This window comes from Erpetoichthys calabaricus, chromosome 4 (assembly GCF_900747795.2).
Source record: "Erpetoichthys calabaricus chromosome 4, fErpCal1.3, whole genome shotgun sequence".
NCBI lineage: Eukaryota > Metazoa > Chordata > Cladistia > Polypteriformes > Polypteridae > Erpetoichthys > Erpetoichthys calabaricus.
This window is the reverse complement of record NC_041397.2, coordinates 106,156,855-106,182,047: the sequence shown is the minus strand read 5'-3', so window position 1 is coordinate 106,182,047 and position 25,193 is coordinate 106,156,855. Positions and strand designations below refer to the sequence as shown.

The 25,193-nt window shown below is 37.5% G+C and overlaps 1 protein-coding gene across 2 annotated transcripts in view; it reads left to right on the top strand.

Annotated features, from left to right (window-relative positions):
- The window catches only part of LOC114650171 (mitochondrial translational release factor 1), a 39,654-nt gene that overhangs the window by 11,496 nt on the left and 2,965 nt on the right, over window positions 1-25,193 (top strand). For both annotated transcript variants that reach the window (XM_028799649.2, XM_028799650.2), the window contains exons 4-9: window positions 2,691-2,772; window positions 10,796-10,903; window positions 10,991-11,163; window positions 15,796-15,913; window positions 18,255-18,391; window positions 21,933-22,031. In XM_028799649.2, the coding sequence (XP_028655482.1) occupies window positions 2,691-2,772; window positions 10,796-10,903; window positions 10,991-11,163; window positions 15,796-15,913; window positions 18,255-18,391; window positions 21,933-22,031 (717 nt within the window). The remainder of the gene's footprint in view (window positions 1-2,690; window positions 2,773-10,795; window positions 10,904-10,990; window positions 11,164-15,795; window positions 15,914-18,254; window positions 18,392-21,932; window positions 22,032-25,193) is intronic.

Genomic DNA, 25,193 nt, shown 5'->3' with positions numbered 1-25,193 from the left:
TAAATGTGATTTACTTCTCCTCAAATGAAGGGTTAAATATATTTCATTTATAAAACACAAAGAAACTGTCACTTTTGGCTGTGTTTCTAGGCAGTTTCATGAAGGTACATATATGAACTTAGGATTTAATAATACATGTTGGCCAATCAGATGAATAAAAGAAGAACAAAAGAAACAAAAATGCAAATGTAGCACACTATTTACACATTACATTTTATAATAAGTAACTATATAACATATTTAGTTACTTTCTTTGTAAGTAATGAATAATGTGAGTAAGTTACTTTTAAAAGTACATTTTCCACATTGCTTGGGAGACATGAGCTCCAGGCTTGTTTTCGGATTCATGGTGGCTGATGAGGATGTTAAATTATTTTTTTGTGCAGTTTAATGACGTTGGAGAGTGTTGTCAAAGAAGAACTCTGTAGGTGGACTGTAGGTGGTTCTACTTTATTTCAGTTTTGTGCACTAGTGATAAAGGTTTGTGGAGCTCATTTAAAGAGAATTTAAAAATACACTTAAAAATGCTTTTACAAAGATGTTTGTAAAAAGTCTGAGGAAGGTAACATATTGGTAAAAATAACAAAAACCTACCCAATCAAATTGCCAAAGAAGGTAAGAATACAGACTATATTGGTCGCCTTAATTTTGTGTCTGAAGAGAGCAAGTGTCTGTTCACATCAGTCACTCCAACTCCAAAAGAGAGTGTGCTGGTCCAGTCATTTATTGAATCTAGAATATTCAGTAGGTTGTGAGCATTATCTGAATTCATAAAATACTATCATGTTATTGATCCAAAGTTAAAAAATTAAGAAGTGGCTCTTTGAGCAATGCTAAAACGTGAGTGAGTCGCATTATATAAATTGCTTGGAGGATAACTATAGATGGCTAGAGCATAATGAGACTCTTGCTATGGAGGCGCAGCATGCATTCCTTAATCTTCATTATATGATTCTTTTTTTTAAGATAAAGTCTAAACTAAACTTAAAAGAGTTTGCTAGGATTTTGCCCTGAAATTGGAGTAATCGATTTTATTAACAGTGTAGGGTGGATATGCTCTTTACAATATAATATAGCACCAGGATAAGCTTCAGCTGCATGTGAAGAGAGTTTACTAAACGGGTTGATACTGTAGCTATCAAAACTTATGCTGCTAACTGCCAGTGTCAGAAGATGCACACAACGGTGGGTTTATGTGGCAAGGTTTGTACTATATTTAAGGTAAGCTGTCTAATTCAACAAGCAATTCATTTTATACAAAGGTGTCACTTTTAATGAAAAAAGTGTTTTGAAAGGAAATCTGCATTCACTGCAGCAGTACAGGATTGAGCTTTCATATTACTAATTTGACCCAACAATAATTCCAGTAGAATTTATAATATGAACAAAAACGATGACTAAGTTGTCAAAAATGTCAGGACTTCCCAGGCATCATAGTATACCAGATACACATGGACAAGGTCCTCTGAATGTGAAGAGAAAGTTGTAGCATGCAATACTTCTGGAGAACCACAAACAAATGAAATAATTTGTTTTTATTTTCTGGTCATATACATTGTCCACTCTTTAACTATCTGTTCATCCATTAATATTACTATTATTAACACACTTAAACCAGTTAAGGGATGTGGGTTCTAGACTCCTTGAAACATAGTATACTAGGCAGGCACAGCCTTTGGACTGCCCGACTAAAAAGAAAATGTACTGTTTTATTGATTCAGGATATTACAATATGAATACAATTCACTGTGTTGCCATTACGCATTGTTTTAATCATGATAGTGTGAAATAGATGGAAGATTAACACTTAATATTTATTTATTCATATATTTTTTAAGGCAGAAATCTACAGGAAGTTTTTTAGGGGTAAGGAAGAGGAATTATCAGAAACAGAGCTTGAGGTGATTCATAAGATATTAAATCAACTGCAAAAAATGCAAAGATCAGAAAAAAAACATTGTTAAAAACAAAACAAGTCAAAAGTAGAAGTCTTTCCCTAAATATTTTGAAGTTTGAGTAAAAATTCTAGTGAAGTTTGTACTTTGGAAGGTTTTAAAGTTTGGACAGATGCTAAACCATATAGCCATTTATTATATTATGGTTGCTACGGTGGCATTGGTCACATGGCATGTGTGTCATGTGTCTAGAAGCCACTCAGCATTATAGTGACCAGAAACACAAAACAGTACTGTGATGACTGTCAAGAAAATATTTTTCATATGTTAGTAATTTTTATTAAGAGAAAGATAAAATGCTAAAAGTAAACTAATAACATGTTGCTGACAATTTTGAATGTTTAATGCCACTGCTTTTATAATAAAATATACTTTAAGTATTGTTTGAAATATACTCTGTAATATATTGACAGTTATTCCAAAGTTAAGTGAATTTAATTCTGTAAACAATTAATTTTATACAGCAGTTTGGCTGATTTGAAAAGGTATGTGTTGCAATTTGTAAGTTAGATAAAGCATTAGTGTTTAATTTTCTCTTGAATCCTGCAGAATTCCCAGTTCTTGGTGGGTGGCATGATAAGAGTGCATTTCACAAGATTTTAAAGGATTTTAAATTAAAGTATACTTTAAAGTGCCACGTGTAAAAGAGAAGAAACAGTCTTTCCTAATGATGTTAGGAAACAAACATTTTTTGTGCATGCAGTTTTACTTTTCCAATTTTTATGTATTCCAAAGCTGCTGCAGAGCTTGATTCCTCAAGAAAAACATGACAACTGTGATGTGATTCTGGAGGTGGTCTCTGGTAGAACTACAGGAGGTGAGTGATAGCAAGCAGCGTATGATCATGGCATGTTAAAGTAGCTTTTTTGTGTTTAAATTAAAATCAAAGTCTTAATCTTACTGCAACATGCCATCTGAGCAAAATATTTTGAAGACTAAAGTGGATTAGCACCCAAAAATAAATCTGCAAAACAAACTTGTGTATATTTTTGATTTAGGAGGGATAAATCCTTTTCTGAAATTGGAGTTTCTGTACCACAAATTGTTTCCATGTTATACTAGATTAACTGAAAAACTCTGCATGTTTAGTAGTACTTTTTATTATTAAATATTTTTCATGCTCAGAAAATTATTCAAAGTATATTTTGAGGTGAAAAATGGTAGTATTTGTCATCATTAGTACTAGTTGAGATGGAAACAACCTAAAATCAAATGTTTGCTACACATTTTGTTCTGCCTCTTTTTATTCCTTCAAAATAGCCAAGTATTTGTACTTATAAAGCTAAATTTTATTGTCCAGGAGAGAAAAATGAGTTATTTAAATAGTTTTTATAGAAATATATAAGGTTGGGTTGATCAATCCATTGTCTTGACCGGGTACGCAAACAGTAAAAGAATACACACCCTTCCTTGTTTTACAGATTTTTGAGAAGGGATAGATAGAATCTAAAGGATGTGAAAGGGAATCCCACTAGCGAACTAAACTCTGCCTTTCACTCCTGCTGCTCAGTAGCACCTCAGCTCTCTGAGAGTGAAGGTCATTTTATTTTTAAAATTGTGCTTTTGTGAAAGTGAAATATGTTGTGTCCTTGCACAAACAAACCAGAGAATTTTTGCTTCATTTGTGGGAAATTCACGTTGGTAACACAGCAGAGGTCACTTACACCTTGTGAAAAAAAGTTTATCATCTTTATTTTGGTCACAGAGTTGGCAATCAGGATAAAATCTGGGCTCCTAAATTTGAAAAATTTAATTACATTTTTTCCTCTAAAATAGTGTTTTTCATCTTAAACCTTCATCTCTCAAAACTGGATGTGATGGAGCAATTTTTTCCAGGTTTGGATTCAGCAGCATAAAATCTATAAAGAATACCTAAAGTTAGAAATTGACCAGAGTCATCTGTGCAAGCAAACAATATTTTATCAATAATGTATCATTTGTAAATTTCAACCTGCCAGCTGGCTTTGATTTTAGTACATTACACAGTGGACACATTTAGGACTCTGCCTAGCAGCTGCAGAGTCCTGCATTGTCATGTGATGTAATGTAATGTCTTGACATTAGTACATACGTCCTTATAATGTTGGATCAGTACTAAAATTTTGACTTTGGTATCACTACCAGATCTTGGACCTCAATACTGGTACCAACACAGTTCTGAAACAAATAACAAATATCCAGTGTGCTTTTATGACATCTTTTAGCAGCACTATATATAAAAACACCCTTTCATTCTTTCACATTTATTTATTTGATTTCATTATTTTCTAAGGCTATATTGCTTTGTAAGAGTATTCCAGCCTTTTCAAAGCTACTTACATGATGTTCTCAGTGACTAAAAGAAAGGGGTTGGACTTTAGGTTTTGGGTGATCACTAAGCATTAGAACAGTTTTACTTTGGAATGGTTATTATCTAAAACTTTAAAACTATTTAGAAGTATGAACAGAAAATGAACAACAGTGCAGGGTAAAACAGGCCTTTACTTGGGTTATCTGATCGGTGCTCCACCTTATATACAGCACATCACACACATACAGACAAAAAATTAGTTATTTTTACACATGGAAGTAACGAATATATTAAGGAACAAACTGAACTGATAACTGCTAGTGTCTCTATGATGAATTGTAAGGCAAGATGATTTGGCAAGAGTTACTATGTTATTTAGAGTTTAATTGCTGATCGATATAACGAAAGTGAAATAGTGAATACCAAAGCTGTCTCTCAGCTGAAGACCTTTGTTTGATTACCAGCGCAGCCACTGTGGACTGAGGGTCACACTGGTCAGTTTTAATTGCTTTATTACCAAATGTCACATACGTATTTACATCTGCTAGCTATTATAACAAAAACTACTTGGGATGGTGACAGTTAAAATGTACATTATTCAGCACTTACTAGGTAACGACTTTGATGTTAATGTTAGGAAAAGTTTGGGAATGGGACACAGGCTGATATATGACAGTTGGTTCTCTGAGGTTGTCTAATCAAGGATTCAAAAACATCTATACTAATGAAGATTATACATATACAGTAATCCCTCGCTATATCGCACTTCGACTTTCGCAGCTTCACTCTATCACGGATTCTATATGTAAGCATATTTAAATATATATCGCTGATTTTTTGCTGGTTCGCGGATTTCTGCGGACAATGGGTCTTTTAATTTCTGATACACTCCTCAGTTGGTTTGCCCAGTTGATTTCATGCAAGGGACGCTATTGGCAGATGGCTGAGAAGCTACCCAACCACAGCGCGTATTATGTATTAAATAAAACTCCTCAAATATATTGTGAGCACGGGGGCTGTTCGCACCCCTAGAGGACACGGCCGCTCCTCAGAAAACGCTGAAAGATTACCTTCACAGTGCTCCCTTCTTTGCTGGGCTTACACGTGGCTGCTTTGCAAGCGATATGCTTCCCGCATGGTGCTTAGCGTACTTAAAAGATCAAACAGCACGTATTGATTTTTGATTGTTTGCTTTCCTCTCTCTCTCGTTCTGACGGAGGGGATGTGAGCAGAGGGGCTGTTCACATACTGGCCTAGAGGATACGGACGCTCCTCTAAAAAATGCTGAAAAATGCATGCTGTCTTCCTCGCAGCTACTTTGTCCGGCGGTGCTTCGCATACTTAAAAGCCAAACAGCCCTATTGATTTTTGACTGTTTGCTTTTTTTTCTCTCTCTCTCTCTCTGACGCGCACTCCTTTGAAAAGGAAGATATGTTTGCATTCTTTTAATTGTGAGACGGAACTGTCATGTCTGTCTTGTCATGGAGCACAGTTTAAACTTTTGAAAAAGAGACAAATGTTTGTTTGCAGTGTTTGAATAACGTTCCTGTCTCTCTACAACCTCCTGTGTTTCTGTGCAAATCTGTGACCCAAGCATGACAATATAAAAATAACCATATAAACATATGGTTTCTACTTCGCGGATTTTCACCTTTCCCGGGGGGGGGGGTTGGGGGGGGGGGATTGGGGTCTGGAACGCAACCCCCGCGATGGAGGAGGGATTACTGTATATATATACAATAATCCAGAAGAAATTATGCAGAAGTTTTAAAATCAGGTATCAATACAAGATGGTACGGCAACAGAGACTAGCAGGGCCTGGAAGATGATGCTGTGGAGGCGATTCACATGAGGACTGACATACATCTCTCTATTATAAAAAGAAATCCTGTCCTGGAAAGCAAAAGCGGCAATATGTGATCTTCTCAGAAGACATTTAAAAGACCTGCGATACAAAAAAGACCTGCCACGGTGCGTCTCGCGAAGACCGTAAACATGAGACATTGTGCCAAGAGATTGACCCAGGACCGTCTCGCAATGACGCAGAACATGAGATTCTTGCAAGACATGCCCTACTTACATTCTATGAAATAGGACAATGGGGCAGCAAAATATTGTCTTGTGAAGGATTTGAGGACATACAGATCCAGGGTCTCAGCGCATATAAAGCAGATAAAGTGTTTTAAATGAAACATCGACGAATAAGCGAAGAAGAACTCAGCGCAGTGAAAAGAGACTCAAAAGTGTTGGAAAGAAACAAAAAAATAATCTAGGTGCAAATTCAGAAAATAAGGCAAGTAATTATCAGCCCGTAACAAGTGGAATTGAAACAAAGCACGTCCAATCGGGCTCAGAATTAAAAGACAAAGTAGAACTTCATAAAGATGTTCACAAACGTTGGCGCTATACAGTACACATGCAGAACAGATTATGAAACGAGCAATTCGAAATGCTCCAAAAAAAAAAAAAAAACTATGCACGATTCAAATGTGGAGAAAGTTAAAGAATATGAAAGTAGCAAAATTAGAAAGTTTAAAAAAAGAACATAAAGATCGCAGGAGTGCAAACAAATGGAAATTAATACTCAAAAAAGGGAAAATAATCACCACGGACCAGGTGTCATTGAAAAAAAGCAGGACGAAGTGAGGTCAGAGTAGAAAACAAAGTAAAACATCATAAAGAGGTTACAAAACAAAAAGGGACAAACACCAGCAGAGCAGGTTAAAGATAATTCGAGATAGGTTTCTGTGTTTGGAATTTGAGCACAGACAAAGAGATCTAGATCATCAGTTAATTTTTTTTGGCAAAGTAACCAATAAATGCATGTGAGGTAAACACGTTTTTGAAATTATCTGACTTAAACGTCAAAGACTTACAATATTTGCATACTTCTGACATATCACCTATGTCCATATATTCAATCTGTATTCGCCTTTTTAGTTATTTCTCCGTGTAATAATTTCTCTTTTTTGGCGCTAATGTGATGTTTACTTTTTTTGTGACACTTTCGTTTTTTGGCTGCTTTCCTATTCTGTATCTTGCACTGCATGTGTTTCGCGCCTACGTTTTTTTGGGGTCTTTTGAATTCCAGTTTTCATTATCTCTAACTTGACAAAGTCATTAAACACATGTCTCACTGACCTCATTTAAAAGATTCAGCATATTTGGAATCGAAAGATTCCAAATATAGTTCTTAAAAAAAAGTGAAACTAATGAAATGGCAACAATTCAAAGAAAAAAAAATCTTAAAAGTGTGTCCAGAAAACCAAACATGGGGGTTGGCGAGCGAAGCGAGCAGGGGATGAAGCCCCCTAGTTCAGTGTACTTTTAAGACTTTAAATCAGCACTTATTCTAGGCAACACCACCAGGCGTGGCAACACTTGGTGCAAAGCTTATTTAATCCAGGCAGAAATTATCACCAATGCCTGGGAATCCAAAGAAACTTATGCCCTGTTGTTAATTCCACTGGGTACTGATTGCAGAAAGTTAAAAAAAAATAAAAATAAAAATCAGAAACAACATAACCATGGTACAGGGATATAGTGCAGCAGACACAGATTGTTAACTTAATCAATGTCAATTAAGAAGTGTCCTCAAAGAAAACTCTTGCAGACAGAGAGAACATTCAGAAGACTCCTCATGAATTGGGCAGTTGCAGCCTGTCAGAGACTGGAAATAAAAAACAACTTTGCTTTGCTCGAACACCCCCTACCCCCCAACCACCCAACCGGGGCTCGCTACGCGCCAGCCACTTCACATCTCTGCCACTCGTATTGTGAATGAGGGTTTGCATGAACACACGCTCAGGAGATGTACTAAGATCAGCTGCTGGCTTGCTGCTACTGTTGCCGAGCTGCATGTTCTACTTGTCGTGCTGCACGTCGATCATTTAAAAGCCTGTACAGCAGCTGTCCTTTTGTCTTACTGCCGTCTCTCACAGGACATCAAAGTGTCTCCAAGAAAGTCATGTACGTATCGTCTCCTTCCAAGCCTTCAAAGATTTTTTTTTATAATAGAGAGATATTGCCAAACTTAACTAATTGTTAATTGACAACTAAAGCAACATCCAGTTCAAAAAAGTTGTGTTTGCCTGGCAAACTCAGTATTCTAGAGGACTACCACAACTTAGTTTTAATGTTTTCTTCATGCCATTATATAATGAATATATATGTAAACCTATATACACTATATATACATTTTCATGGTATAGGGTCATCTACTATAGTGACAGCAGTCGCACTCTTGTAGTGTCTCCCACCCTAAAGTGATTCAAGAGACTAAAGAATTAAGCTTAGGATTCTTAATTATAAAAATAATAAACAAAAGGGAGGGATAACCAAAATGTATATCATAAAATGGAAAGAAAATAAGAGAAAATAAATCCTGCTGCATCTCTAGTCCTTAATAATAGACCTGCAACCCAGTCTATTCACCCATTTATAAACACATCCCCCCCCCCCCCTCGTCTGTCAGTGCTGTCAGTTCTGGCTTCAAACTTCCTCATGCCTATTAATATTTTGCCCAAGTTCACTCCACGGGCCTGTACTTAATTGGCCTGTTGCTAAGGGGTGGCTTTATATCCCCACCCTGGATCTAATTACAATGTTAGAGATGTACCTAATGTGTCTTGAGGTCATTTTTCTAGTAGCCCCACCTGTAGTCCCTACTGTGCCGGCACTTTTGAACCCCAATTTATGCTTAATTGGCCAATGCTCATAACTAACTCTGTTCTCCCCTGTTCTTCGTAACATGGTGCAGCAAAAGGCATTTACATATTGTTCCTTATGCTGTCACCTAGTGCTTTTGGGGAGATTCTAACAAGCTTCTTTCTAACCTCAGATTGTAAGGTATGCCTGACATTCTGAAAAAATATTGCTTGCTTCCACAATTGTTTACATCTGTTTCTTTTTTTATACAGGGACTTGTGTCTATTACTATTTTGCCAGCCAGGATTCCCACAGAGCAGTATGCCAGTTTGGCTTTTTACTCACGTTGGGTACTTGGAAAATCTTTCTAATCACCATCTACTTTTACAAACTAGTCCAGCCAGATCTGCCTCTGGTTACTTATTTCCGACACACCTTAACCTCCCTGAAACCTACAGTATACGAGAGCCCAGCAACCTGTGACAAAGTACAGTATATATATTTTCAAAACATTTTCATTGTCAGAAAAGGTGACAGACACCATGTTAAATAATAGGTTCTGTATTTTTAAGCTATTTCTTTACAATCATTGTATATATTAGTTTGACACATTTATATTTTTAAGAATTAAAAAGCCTTTTCTTTCAGTTTAAAATAAGGTTCAAGGTTCACCACTCAAAACATGAAAACAAAAAGCCTTAAAAATTTTCAAATATGTACATTTGGTAATTCGAATTAAGTATTGATCCATGTCTTGAGATTATACACAAATTGTAAAAAAGCATATCCATGTTGTTTTTTGGGGAAAAAACCCTAATATTTTTATGACATTCAGCCATTTTAAAGGAAGTTTAGCTGTGTAATTAACCTCACTGTTCTCTCCCTGTTGAAATTCAGTGTGTATTGTTCTGTAGACAACTAAAAAATGATCACCCAAAAAAGACAAACTTACAATTACTCAGTCTTTCAGTACATGTGATGAGGTAGTTCATAAATAAATCTGAAAAACTGTTGATGCTTCAGATCATTTGGAAAGCATTTGTGTGAATCTCACTGTGTAGGTGACTTTTATATATAACAATACAGAATGTAATAGGTGCAAAGTAGCCTCACCATAACACTGAGCCCCCAAGTTTCGTGGTTAATTGTGTTGGTTTGGTAAAACTTATATAAAATCACTGGGAGTCGCGTTACAAAATGTTTCACATATTTCACTTTGAATATTTAGCGCACAAACTGCATCAGTTTCCACATGGAGAGGAGGCAACACAGTACAGAGTGGAAGAAGCAAGGAAGGAGTTAAAAGTATAGTGGTGAAGGTGACACTCTCATGGCAGACCCGATAATTTATGAAACTGTGACAATAAATAGACTTGCTCTTTTGCTTGATCTTGTAACCCATCCAAGTTTGTACCATGGTGAATCCAGAAGGACAGATGCAAAGCAGAACTTCACTGTAGATGAGATACCGCTTAAGAAAAAAAGTATGATTTAAGTACGCTTCTGTGATCAGTCCACCATGATACCTTTGCTTCTGTATCAGACACTTGGCACACTTTGGGGCAGAGCATCGTTTATTATAAGCAACAGAAACATGGAGGAAACACTGAAGGCACTTTTTCTTAACTTGAAACCTCCTCTTTAAAGTGGTCATAGTCAGTAAGTTTTCACATTTAGACTGGTGCCCCTTCAGCACCAATTTAATTTGCAGGCACAGGCATGAAATATTTTTTTTAATTTTAGAATAAAGCTTCATGTGGCAAATTAATAAATATCTGGATTCTTTATTCTTGTTTCTATTGTTCATATTTTAAAATGTATTTTTTTTATATAAATAAATGTCTTGTTCACTGTCGTTACCTGGATAATTACCAGTTGTCTTTTCTTTCTTCTTTTCCTTTAGGAGATATATGCCAACAGTTTACCAAAGAAATATTTGAAATGTATCAGAAATTTGCTGACTTCAAACAGTGGACTTTTGAAATATTAAACATCAGTCCTGCAGAATATGGTGTGCATTAAATGTTCACATTATTAGATTTCTGTGCACTTTCACTGTAATAGCATCATTAATCTGCACTTTTATTCTATAATATAGGGGGGCTACATCATGCTGCTGCTCGTATTTCTGGCGAGAGTGTCTACAAGCATTTAAAATTTGAAGGTGGAATTCATCGAGTGCAAAGAATTCCTGAAACGGGGCTATCCTCTCGAATGCAACGTATTCATACGGGAACCATGACTGTCATTGTATTACCACAGCCAGAAGAGGTAGGAAAGACTTATTTTGTTATTTTTACATACATAGATAAAATAATAGACAATAAGCCCTACATACTAGAGACAGACTAGCTTAAAGTAAGTTAATCCCTTTCTAATGTGGTGTGAAGGCTAATTTAATCATCAACACGACATTGCCCCGGCTCACCACTTGACTCTAAACACAATAACTCCTTTCAGGTAGCATTCATTTAGACCACGTTCTGAGGTTAATTTCCTGTGAAGATGTGGAGAGCTCTTAGTGTCAGAGCAATGCATATCATATAATCTGGGTTCAATTAGTATGTCATTTATTTAACTGAAGGCAGGAAACCAACCAGGGTGGAGTGCCAGTCCATCACAGGGCACATTCATTCACACAGGCTGCATTATCACTCACATCGAGCCAAGTGTAGGTGCCAATTAAAGTAACTCACAGGCCTTTAGGATGTGAGAGGAAAACCAGGATAAGTGGAGAAATACACATGTAGACACAGGGAAAAGGTGCAAACACACACTGAGGGAGTAAACAAGCTGGGATTTGAAGCCAGGACTCCTGAACTGTTAGGCAGTAGTGCTAGCTGTGTCAATATTCCAGTCTAATGACGATTTAATAATAATGTCACATTTATTTTACAAACATATTACAGAACCCCTGTTTTCCTATTTGGCATGGAAATGTAATTGCTCTTTCCTTCCTTATGCAGAAGATCTTACCGTACATACAATGTCTTCTTTATGAACAGTATAAAAAAAGATCATAGCCTTTAATTTATATTTATATGTTGACAAGACAGTTGGTATAATAGTAATAATGGTGATTTTGTTAAAGTTAAGTGGGTTATGTTAAAAAAAAAAAACAACTCATCAGATTAACTATGATTATTCTTTGGTAGCATCACACCTGGAAAGGAGGCAATGAAAATGTCCTGTTAGATATTGACCATCTCTTTCTGTGCATTTAATCAAAAATAATATCAGTTATATTAACAGTTTTTTGCTTTTGAAAGGTATATTCTATTTACCATCAAACTAAATTACTTTAGAATCCATACTAATTTGCAGGTGGTCAGCATTTGGGAAAATAACTGAGTGTAACCAACCGAGGTTCATAGTCCGTTATATGTTGTAATTTAGTCTGCATGAATCAAAATTTGAACATTTTGAATATAAATTATACAACTGTCAATTTATGTAATGTTTCTGTGTCTAAAAAGAAAGCACTACATTGTTGTAATAATATAAGAAGCTTGAAAAAATCTTTTTAACTATACGGAGGACAGACTTCTGCCATAATAATATCAACATGAACAGGACGATGATTTGAGAGTGTTTAGCTGTTCTTTATAGTTCTGCAGAAAAACTCAAAACATGCCATCTGTACATGGCAGCTACCAGGGAAGTATGCATCCATGTTTTATTTTTTTTATTTGAAAAACACTTGATAAAAATCTAATTCCAAATTTCATAATTCACTGTTTTTTAACACAAAAACGTCTCAAAATTCTAACTGCTGATTTTATATATGGATGTAATTTTCCTTTATATATTAATTTAGATGACAAGTTGATGTCAAATGTGAAAACTAATTACACAAAGGTTTTTGGTAGAGTTTTATGATTTAAAATGACAATGTGGCAGCCTCAGTTAGCCAATCATTCAAACAAGCATCACAGCTTGAATCAACAGAAAGAGCTTGGGCACATTCAGTTCTATCAGGGGAAGTGTTTGGTTCCTGTTGCTACTATGTGCTTGTGACAAATCATGTTGTGTGGATTTCATTTAGACGTAATATGAGTGCACTTCAAACCACTGAAATACCATCTCTGCACTCCATTACAGTCTGGATCTGTGGGCAGAACTCCCAGTTTGTCTTTTTCGCTTAAAGTCAAAAGTGTGATGAAATCTTTCTGACCCTCTCTGTTGACACAGCAACAGAATATTGGCCTTCAGAATCCTTTCAAATTAGCAGCTAACAACAGAATTCCCATCAGAGATTACACTGCAGTTTTTCAATTATTTATTTAGCTAATGTATTTACACCAGGTAATATATGTGTGGGATGTCATGGACTGAGAGAAAGATGAATGCTGAGATAGGAGAAAGACTTGGTGTGGAGGCAATAGGTATTGTGCTGAAGAGAGCGAAAGGCAGAGAAGGAATGGGTGAAGAAGTGCAACAAGATGGAGGTGGTGGGATCAGGCCAGGAGAGAGGCTGTAGAAGACGTGGTTGGAGTTATTGTTAGATGATATGATAAGAACAGGTTTTACCCTAAAAGATGCTCAGGACCACTGAGACTAGAGAAAAAAGATTTAGGAGGTCAACCTAGATAAATCTGTCTAATACTGTACAGCATGATTGTTACATACAGTATATTCTGCATTTGGTGCAGTGTCAGGTTCAGTGACTTGCTCAGGATCATACCTTGAGTCATGTTTGGGCACTGAATAAACTGTCTGCTCAGTTGAAAACATAAAACATTTTTGTGTTGAGAGTTTCTTGCATATGCAGTCAGGGTACAATGGATGGAGCTGAAGGTGGACATCCTTCTTTGTCTTCTGTGACTGTAGCTTTGATTTTCTTTTGCTGTGTACAGTGGTGTGAAAAACTATTTGCCCCCTTCCTGATTTCTTATTCTTTTGCATGTTTGTCACACAAAATGTTTCTGATCATCAAACACATTTAACCATTAGTCAAATATAACACAAGTAAACACAAAATGCAGTTTGTAAATGGTGGTTTTTATTATTTAGGGAGAAAAAAAAATCCAAACCTACATGGCCCTGTGTGAAAAAGTAATTACCCCCTGAACCTAATAACTGGTTGGGCCACCCTTAGCAGCAATAACTGCAATCAAGCGTTTGCGATAACTTGCAATGAGTCTTTTACAGCGCTCTGGAGGAATTTTGGCCCACTCATCTTTGCAAAATTGTTGTAATTCAGCTTTATTTGAGGGTTTTCTAGCATGAACCGCCTTTTTAAGGTCATGCCATAGCATCTCAATTGGATTCAGGTCAGGACTTTGACTAGGCCACTCCAAAGTCTTCATTTTGTTTTTCTTCAGCCATTCAGAGGTGGATTTGCTGGTGTGTTTTGGGTCATTGTCCTGTTGCAGCACCCAAGATCGCTTCAGCTTGAGTTGACGAACAGATGGCCGGACATTCTCCTTCAGGATTTTTTGGTAGACAGTAGAATTCATGGTTCCATCTATCACAGCAAGCCTTCCAGGTCCTGAAGCAGCAAAACAACCCCAGACCATCACACTACCACCACCATATTTTACTGTTGGTATGATGTTCTTTTTCTGAAATGCTGTGTTCCTTTTATGCCAGATGTAACGGGACATTTGCCTTCCAAAAAGTTCAACTTTTGACTCATCAGTCCACAAGGTATTTTCCCAAAAGTCTTGGCAATCATTGAGATGTTTCTTAGCAAAATTGAGACAAGCCCTAATGTTCTTTTTGCTTAACAGTGGTTTGCGTCTTGGAAATCTGCCATGCAGGCCGTTTTTGCCCAGTCTCTTTCTTATGGTGGAGTCGTGAACACTGACCTTAATTGAGGCAAGTGAGGCCTGCAGTTCTTTAGACGTTGTCCTGGGGTCTTTTGTGACCTCTCGGATGAGTCGTCTCTGCGCTCTTGGGGTAATTTTGGTTGGCCGGCCACTCCTGGGAAGGTTCACCACTGTTCCATGTTTTTGCCATTTGTGGATAATGGCTCTCACTGTGGTTCGCTGGAGTCCCAAAGCTTTAGAAATGGCTTTATAACCTTTACCAGACTGATAGATCTCAATTACTTCTGTTCTCATTTGTTCCTGAATTTCTTTGGATCTTGGCATGATGTCTAGCTTTTGAGGTGCTTTTGGTCTACTTCTCTGTGTCAGGCAGCTCCTACTTAAGTGATTTCTTGATTGAAACAGGTGTGGCAGTAATCAGGCCTGGGGGTGGCTACGGAAATTGAACTCAGGTGTGATACACCACAGTTAGGTTATTTTTTAACAAGGGGGCAATTACTTTTTCACACAGGGCCATGTAGGTTTGGATTTTTTTTCTCCCTAAATAATAAACACCATCATTTAAAAACTGCATTTTGTGTTTACTTGTGTTATATTTGACTAATGGTTAAATGTGTTTGATGATCAGAAACATTTTGTGTGACAAACATGCAAAAGAATAAGAAATCAGGAAGGGGGCAAATAGTTTTTCACACCACTGTATATTTAGGTTGCCAAATGTGAAAGAGGAACCACCCAACCCTTATCCATCAAGTCCCCACCTGGGCTTTAATGATCCCTGTTACTGCCCTTAATAATAATAATGCAGTTTATTTATATAGCACCTTTACCATGCCCTTGTAAGAGTGGAGAGACTAGTCTGTTGAGTACATTGAATTTAAATTGAGACTCTAGGTATTTGAGTTTTCTGTTCTTAGCACTGTTCCTCATCAGAAATAAGCAGCCCCAAGTGAAATTTAATGTGCATAATATACTTAGAATAGGAAATTATTAAATTAAGATAAAATTCAGTTATGCACATCTATATTACAGATACTACTGTATATGGTTTTATACTCAAAGTATTATATGTAAAGCTAAAATACAATTTCTTGACTGGAAATGATATTTTCTGACTTACTGTCATCCACAGGTAGACATAAAAATAGATCCAAAGGATTTAAGAATTGACACCTTCAGAGCAAAAGGAGCAGGTGGGCAGAGTGTAAATACAACAGACAGTGCCGTTAGAGTGATTCATATTCCTACAGGCAAGTATTGTTCTTTTTTTATTGTTTACATTTTTGCAGCTTATATCTTTGCTAATTTAAAAACATATAACCTCATGTAGAAATCTAGGAGGTCAACCACATATTTTAGACGTGTTTGTGGAGTACAAAAGAAGAGTAACACAGAGGAACTATGGAAGAAAAGGCAGAGCAGTTTTTTTATCTAGGAGGCTGCACTCCTTTAATGTGGGAAATAATATCCTTCACATATTCTACAACGCTGTGATGGCCAGTGCAATTTTCTACATTGTGGTGTGCTGGGCCGCTATCATCACTTCAAGTACTTAAATAAACTTGAATTAAATAAAAGAGCAGACTCAGTTATGGGACACACTCTGGGTCCCCTGGAGGTAGTAGCAAAAGCAAAAAGAGTGAATTAAAGCAAAACTTAGAGCCATTGTGAACAATGCTGCACATCCTGTCTCTCACTGAGGACTTTCAGCCAACAAATTATTCAGCAGAAGTGTGTCAAGAATTGCTACTGGGGCCCCTTTATACCAATGACAATATGCCTTTATAATGCCTCACTATGACTTTTTTATTTTCTTTCTTTTTAGTCATTCAGGTGTGTGTTCAGGCCATTGTGTGTGTGTCTGTGTCTGTCTTATCTATTTATTATCAAACATTTAACACTGTAAGAATCCTTTCATTCATAAGCAGATGTCTTGTAATGCTCCTTGAAAGAGTTTTTAGAGAAAAAAAGAGTAAAAAGAGGAGTGTTTTCTATTTTTATCTTTTCATATTTTAGGGAAATTCCAAAATGCTGTCAGACAGGCAGAGTCAGTTTCACTAAGAAAACAAATTCACAAACCCAATGGACAAATGAAGTCATGGGTTATTAAAACAGGAATACGTTTCAAAAGCCACTAAGCCAGAGAAGAATTTGATTAGCTCAAGAAGCAAGGTTATTTCTGATGGAGAACATTGCCTTTTTTATGTATAACATACTGTAGCTGCCAGGATGTCACAAATAAAGTTCTTCACATTTGTGCAGGTGCCCCAGCACTGTGTGGCATCATTAATTCAGTTTGTCTAATAGAGTGCCTGAGTGAAAAATTAAAGAAAAGATTACTAAACATAAGCTTTGTTCTTCACTTTTTCTTTTGTTTGTTTATAATATTTATTTTCTTGTATGGCCTATATTAATCTATTTATGGGTTTCACTAGCTTTCATGAGTAAGCCCAAATATAAGTTATTTTAGCAGCATTAACTATTTGAAAAATATCTGGAAATTAGCTCCCTTACTTCAGAGTTTGTGTAGTTTACACTGATGTTAAACTTATAAGACAGTTTGATAATTAGTTTGTTTCTTGTCAGGTTAAGAAAGTTATTAATAGTTATGTGCAATGTCCTATGATTATGGAGGTGGGAAAAACAGATTTCTGTGTAAAACAAAGTCCCAGAGAAGATAAATAAACAAGCAAAAATGATGAAATGGTCCACAGGTCTCTGACTATAGATCCATTTTTAAGTTCCTTTGGAGATCAGGGAAAGTATAGACTAACATAGGAAGGGAATTGAACAAACTGGAAGAGTTAAAAGATCCGAGGAAACAGAGAAAATATGATGTAGGAGTATCATACTATTAGCTATCATAAACATCTGTTAACAAATAATTTAATCAGAACAGCTAGAGAAAGCTGAGAAATCAATTACATATATAAATATGTGTGAGCTGCAAATTAAAATTCAAGTAAAACACTGTGGGTTTTAGTCTTTAGAAAAGAAAGCATTTACAGCATCAGTGGTAATTTGGAATATATGGAGAATGGAATATTGGAGCCGTGACTCCTTTGCCTCTGCTGACACGGATTGCTGGAACAGAGGATTAGAGCAAGTTTAGTTTACAGGTTGTGTTGTTTGGGTGCCACCTACTGACTCTGGGAAGCCGCTGGGTTTGACTCTGGGGTGCTGCGGCGCATTGCACATGCGTGTCGGTGCGTCCGCCATCCGTGCATAAATTAAACTGTCGTTTAGTAATATAGATAAGGGTTTGGGTATTACGTAAAGAATATGTAATGTGTGCTGTACCCGAACTGCCACACATCGCTGCCATAACAGTGAAGCCCAGATTTTTGGTTTCTACCTTAGTGAGTCTAAATTCTATGAATGTGTTTTTTTCCTATAAGTGTGTAACCAAGATTACCATTTGAAATGCTGTGACATTGATAATATGTTCTGATGACAGATGCAAACTCCTAGGAGTTATGGACATCCATTAAAAATAAACTGTCAAGTTTATAGAGCACTTTGTGGTTTTGAAACTTCAAAATAAAGACTGTTTTTACTTTCACCACAGCTGTAAGTCATTTTGTCTTGTAGGAATAAGCGTTGAGTGCCAGCAGGAACGCTCCCAGCTACAAAACAGAAACACTGCAATAAGAGTGTTAAGAGCAAAACTTTTTCAACTGTGCCTAGAAAAGGATACACAGCAGAGACAGACCTCTCGGAATCTCCAGGTATTTCCTTATCGACTATGCACATGAACAATTTGGCTGAAGCATTGTTATTATTTTTTGTTTTTTTGTTGTAGAATACTATGGTAATGGATATTCAGTAGTTTTTTTTTCTGTCTTTATGTAATTTACCACTAAAACAACAATGTGAACATGCATTGTAAAAGAACTGCTTTTACCGAGTTTGTAATCACAGTGTGGTTACAGAATAAATAATGTCACATTCTACTCTAGAAGAAGTACACAGCCTAAAATGTTCTTCTTGCACTTGCACAAAGCTCACTTCTGCCAGCGTGGATATTACTTTATTATACATGGATGTACTATCAAGTGTCTGTTGGCTTCATATACAACTGAATTACTCATGCATCAGAAAAATAAATTCTATATTGGCTTCCCTGTTTTTTATTTCAATAGTTTACTAGGGGGCTGTGCCCCCTGCTCAGTTTGCTCGTCCACCCCCGAGTTTGGTTTACCGGATATACAATTTAAAGAGATTGTTATTTTCATGGGAATTGTTACATATGTATTATTTTCACTTTTACTTTAAAATTTTTGTAAAAACAATACTTGTCCTTTATTTCCAGCCCCAGACGTGGTTACAATTCTTTCTCGCAGAATGTATAACGCTGCTCACGTTGTGAAGGGGGTGCGGCTGAATGTACACTAAGGAGAAGCGGTCGGATCATCTGCTGGCTTTCTGCTGCTGGCGAGCTGCGTGTTGTGCTTGTCTCGCTGACCGATCATTTCAAAGCCTGTACTGCAGCTGTCCTTTTGCCACTTCGTGTCTCTGCCGCTTGCGTTGTGAAGGGGGAGAGGGGGGGTTAGGGCGGCTGAATGCACGCTAAGGAGAAGCAGTCAGATCATCTGCTGGGTTTCTGCTGCTGGCAAGCTGCATGTTTTGTTTGTCGCTTGTCGTTGTTTTAAGAGCTGGGAGCAAGTTAATGTGTCTCTTGCGGGACGATCACATCTTGTCTCCCTAATTTCCCTCCCAAAGATTTTTTTTTATAATAGAGATATTATACTTTGTCCAATTTTGAAGCAGCTATGGACATGTTGGCATGCTCAGGGCTGACATTTTGACAACCTTCTTCTAGACTGAGATAATGTATACACAGTGTGTTGATGAAGTATAGTAGTCAGCTCCTGTAGTTACTCTCTCAGTTTATATGCGCTTAAAATATATTAAAGTAAAACTTTTCTAACTTATTTACAAAATCATGTACATTATACCAAGTCAAATGAAACAAATTGAAAACCTTGATGATTTGGTAAAAAGAAAAAAATCAAAAATACTAGATGTAAAAAGCCTTTGTGATAACAAGGAAATGTGAAAATTGTCTACAAAATATTTACTTATTTGGCTGATGCCTTTATCCAAGGCGACTTAACAACATTTATGATGCAATTGGTTACATTTCTTTTGGTTTTCCAGTTAGAGCACAGGCAGACTTGTTCATGGTCACACAGTGGGGTTTGAACCCAAAACCTGCGAGTTTGAAGTCCAAAGCCTTAACCACTACACCACACTTCCTGCCTTTGTAAGTCAAACGCTAACTTTGCTCAAGTGCAGTGTATTACCCTACAACTTGCCCAATTTCTTGATGGTCTCTACCGTTGTAGGAAATGAGTGGGTCACATGTTCTCAGTTAATTTATAAGGATAAATATCCTGATTGCTTACTGAGGTCAAACAATAATGTAGAGAATTTCCACAAAGCAAACCAAAATGAAGACAAAAGAACATTCCAAATAAGTTAGAGGTATATTTACTGTATAGAGAAGCACAGATCTGGAGAAGAGCACAAGACCACCTCAAAGGCACTGAACATACGTAGCTCAGAGTTCAGAGCAGTCATACAGAAGTGGAAGAAATATAAAACTACAGCCACACTGCTTAGGTTAGGCTGTCCATCTATTCTTAGTTGCCCAACAAGAATGGCACTTGCCAGACAGGCTACTGTGACATCAGTTGTGACTCTGAGTGAGTTTCAGAAGTCAGTAAACGTGATTGGCATAACAATCTCCAAGGCGTTGCAAGAAAAAGAGCCTTCATGGACAAGTGACAAGGAAGAAGCCTTAGCTGAAAACGAAATCCTAGCCCAAGGATTTTGGCTAATGATTTTTGGAGGGTACTGAAAAGTCTTGTGGTTTGATGAGACTAAAGTGGATTTTTTTGGGTTGGACACTAATTTTTATGTGGGCTCTTAATGTACAATTGCACATCTGGCAGGCAATTGCAGTCCCCACTGTAAAGTTTGCTGGTGGTAGCAATAGTTTATGAGAATGCTTTTCAGCATCAGGCACTTGTAATCTGGTCAGGATTCATTGGAAAAATAATACTGTACAGTACAGACTGATGTTGGAGTAAAACTGTCCCTTCTGCCCGAAACCTTAAGAAAGGGAAGAATTTTGCCTTTCATCGAGAAAACAACCCAAGGGCACAATGCCATAGAAACAATGGAATGGCTTCAGATAAAGCAAATACAATTAGAATAGAAAATAGTCATGCAGTTGGCTCAGTCGATGTCCTGAACTTAGCCCTATGAGAATGTATAGTGAGGCCTAAAAACTGCTGTCCACCACCACACTCCACCTAACCTGGCATGGTTTGAGCAATTTTGCAAATAGGAATGAGCAAATCTTTCTCCATCACATTGTACAAAATTAATATACTTATCCAGAAGGATATCTGTGGCAGGCTGTTCAACAAAGTACTAAATGGGAGGATATGAATGCTTACAAAAAGCTGATATTTCACTTTTTGGAGTTTCATTTATTATGGTTTATAACAGCACTGTTAAAAGGCTATTTAATTTACTAAATAAAATTCCCATTTGTGATTCTCATTTATGCGGTTGGGGCTGAACACTTTTCAAGGCACTGTGTATTTCTTACCTTCAACCTTCTCAAACTTTAAACGAGAACTAAATACAAAGGAGCCATTACCATTCTGCCATTTTACTTTAAAACAATTTTACATTCTTCGACTCCTGAGTGCATTTTTTATTATATAATAAAACCCTTTTTAATTTATGAAAGCACATTTAATATATCGGTGGCGCAGTGGTAGTGCTGCTGCCTTGCAGTAAGGAGTCCAGGGTTCATGTCCCAGGTCCTCCCTGCATGGAGTTTGCATGTTCTCCCGTGTCTATGCGAGTTTCCTCTGGGTGCTCCAGTTTCCTCCCACAGTCCAAAGACATGCAGGTTAGTGATTTGGTGATCCTAAATTGGTGCATGTATATATTCACCCTGCAATGGACTGGCGCCCTGTCCGAGCTTTGCACCCTGTGCTAACTGGGGTAGGCTCCAGCAGACACCCGCAACCCTGTTCAGGACACAGCAGGTTAGAAAATGACTGACATTTAATATATGTCTTTGAAATAACTAATTACATTATTGTACATCTTCACTGTAATTCTGAATATATTTTGGCAAATATGTTTATTTAAAGCCTGAAGAATAATTTTAACTGATTTCAAATGTGGCAGAATGTTTTATTGATTTAGTTGATTTCCATTCTTTTTTTTGATTTTTTTTTGCAGGTAGGAACAAGGTCACAATCTGAAAGAATTCGTACATATAATTTTACACAAGACAGAGTGACAGACCACAGGATTTCTTATGTAGCCCGAGACATTAAGGTAAAGTATGTATTTGTGAGTACTTTTCTAAAAATAAGGATGGTGGTCCAGTGAGTAGCACTGTTGCTTCACGGATCTGGTGCTCAGAATTTTAAACCTGTGCCTTGTTGGTGTACATTTTCTTCTAGTGTGGCCATGTATTTTTCGTCCAACATCCCAAAGTCATGAATTAGGGTAACTGAGTGAGTGTGTCTTGTCTTGGCTCCATGCTGCTGTCATAGGCTTTGATCCTCCTGTAATCCAGACTTGGATTTAACAGGTCTGAGAATGTTCTGTTATTCAGGAAACATTACATCAAAACACAGAGCAAAGGGGACGCACATCAGAGAGCAGCTGCACAGGAGTATGTGAAAAGTAGCATAAAAATTAAGACTGGCTGAGAAATCTGCATAAAAAACACAAATGATCAGGTTAAGAAAATCTGTCTAAAATTAGAATTACCTCTCTATTTTTCCTAGAAACACAATCATATATTTTTAGGCAGTGTCACTGGAATTACGATTGGCTGTTGCTGATTCTGGTAGGCATATATTTTGCATTGAAACATCTTATAATAACTTCTCATAAAAATCTCATAATATAATTCGTTAACTATGAATTGCCATTGAAATCTGTGGTAGTTGCAGCAGTCAAGATAAAATATGGATTCACCCATGTTAACCCAGTTCAGAGAGTTAATACTGTCCCATTACATTTACATGGATAAAAGTGTCAGCCAAATAAATACAAGAGACTTACAGCATTTGAGATACAATTAATTGCATTTCTTTTTGTTTTTCCAGTAGACGCACAGGCAGGTGAAGTGACTTGCTCAGGGTCACACAGTGTCAGTGGTGGGATTTGAACCCACAGCCTCATAAGTCCAAAGTCTTAACCACTGCACCCCAGTGAATTAGCAGTAGGTACAAGGCAGGTACCTTGACTACTATAAAGGGATTCTAACAAAGTTCACAGGAGCCAACTCCTCTGCATTTTCATTTTTGTTTTCATGTACCAGAACATGCTGACACACACACACAAACACACCCTCACAGATTCCATGTCTAAAATAAGTAAATCAATTTTAAAATGTTGTCAAATTTTTGGCCCCATCTTAGTACAGTACATACCTGTGGTACAAGGTGCAGATTTTGGCTGCTTAGGTCCAGGTCTAAAGTAATTCACAAAAGTGTGCCTATTAATGAGTAGGATTCCATAATTCTTCAAAGCACTGGCGTCATCCTACGTGCTTCAGAAAAGTAGTCTTGCCTGTTGTCTAACAAGCCGCTGTGGTTTTATATTTTTAGTTCTTTTTTATTTTGTTCTGGTGGTAGCCAAGTGACCCATGTAGTCTGGACAGAATGACCCCATTGAAAGTGTATAGAATTGAAAAGGAGGTTTGGGCACAGCACCAGGGTAGTAGCTGGGGCTTAAAAGTCTACTAGTTAATTTAATTAAAGTCAATTAAATAAATTGGTTTACAGTAATCCCTCCTCCATCGCGGGGGTTGCGTTCCAGAGCCACCCGCGAAATAAGAAAATCCGCGAAGTAGAAACCATATGTTTATATGGTTATTTTTATATTGTCATGCTTGGGTCATAGATTTGCGCAGAAACACAAGAGGTTGTAGAGAGACAGGAACGTTATTCAAACACTGCAAACAAACATTTGTCTCTTTTTCAAAAGTTTAAACTGTGCTCCATGACAAGACAGAGATGACAGTTCTGTCTCACAATTAAAAGAATGCAAACATATCTTCCTCTTCAAAGGAGTGCGCGTCGGGAGCACAGACTGTCAGAAACAGAGAGGAAAGCAAACAAATCAATAGGGCTGTTTGGCTTTTAAGTATGTGAAGCACCGCCGGTACAAAGCTGTTGAAGGCAGCAGCTCACACCCCCTCCATCAGGAGCAGGGAGAGAGAGAGAGAGAGAGACAGACAGAGAGAAAAACAGTCAAAAATCAATACGTGCCCTTCGAGCTTTTAAGTATGCGAAGCACAGTGCAGCATGTCGCTTCAGGAAGCAGCTGCACAGAAGATAGCAACGTGAAGATAATCTTTCAGCATTTTTAGACGAGCGTCCGTATCGTCTAGGTGTGCGAACAGCCCCCCTGCTCACACCCCCTACGTCAGGATCAGAGAAAGTCCGCGCGCGAGAGAGAGAGAGAGAAAAGTAAGTTGGGTAGCTTCTCAGCCATCTGCCAATAGCATCCCTTGTATGAAATCAACTGGGCAAACCAACTGAGGAAGCATGTACCAGAAATTAAAAGACCCATTGTCCTCAGAAATCCGCGAACCAGCAAAAAATCCGTGATATATATTTAAATATGCTTACATATAAAATCCGTGATAGAGTGAAGCCGCGAAAGGCGTAGCGCGATATAGCGAGGGATCACTGTAATCCAATGGTTTAATTGTGTTGACTGATCATCTGTATAAATTAAAGAATTGTTACGCAAGAGAGTGCAATAGTTGAGTTTGTTTGGGAGCATTAGGGAGTTATCATTGGGAAGTACAAAAAACTACTTGAGAAGTTAGGGTTAAAATAAAATATTGCATTTCATTTTCTTTTAGCTGAAATTAATGCAGATGGCATGACAAATGTTTTCCACAACTAAAATTAATATAATTGTAAAGACAACATCAAAATAGGTCCATATGTCAGTATTGGTGTTAATTTAAAATTCTGCTGATTCTCTGATTATAATAAAACTTGCCATAAACACTGGTGTGGTACAACAGCACCACAGCTCATGTCAAAAGGGCCAGTTTTTAAAATAAATAATCGCCACACTCGTGGCTTAGCGAGGTGGCGTGGTAAGTGTGGCACATCGGTTCCTGGGGAATTCGTGATGATGCGGGCGATTCTCACTTAAGTGCACAGGTGAGGAGTCGTCCGCATCCATAATTGTTCCTGGGAACTGCTGATTGCCACAGCTGTTCCATGTCCCCGTGATATATAGAAGTGCAAGGCGGCTAGTTGGGAAAGATGAAAAAAAAAGAGAAAAGAAAGACAGAGGTTGCAGGGAAGATGGCAGGAAGCAGCGAGGAGAAAGCTGGTGTGTGTATGAGAGAGAGAAAGAGAGCGAGCGCAGGCTCGCAGGCAGCTGGACAGTTGAGCCCTAGCGGGGTATTTGGCCGACACCTAGGGCAGTTGATTGTGGTCGCTCCCGCTGAGTTTTCTG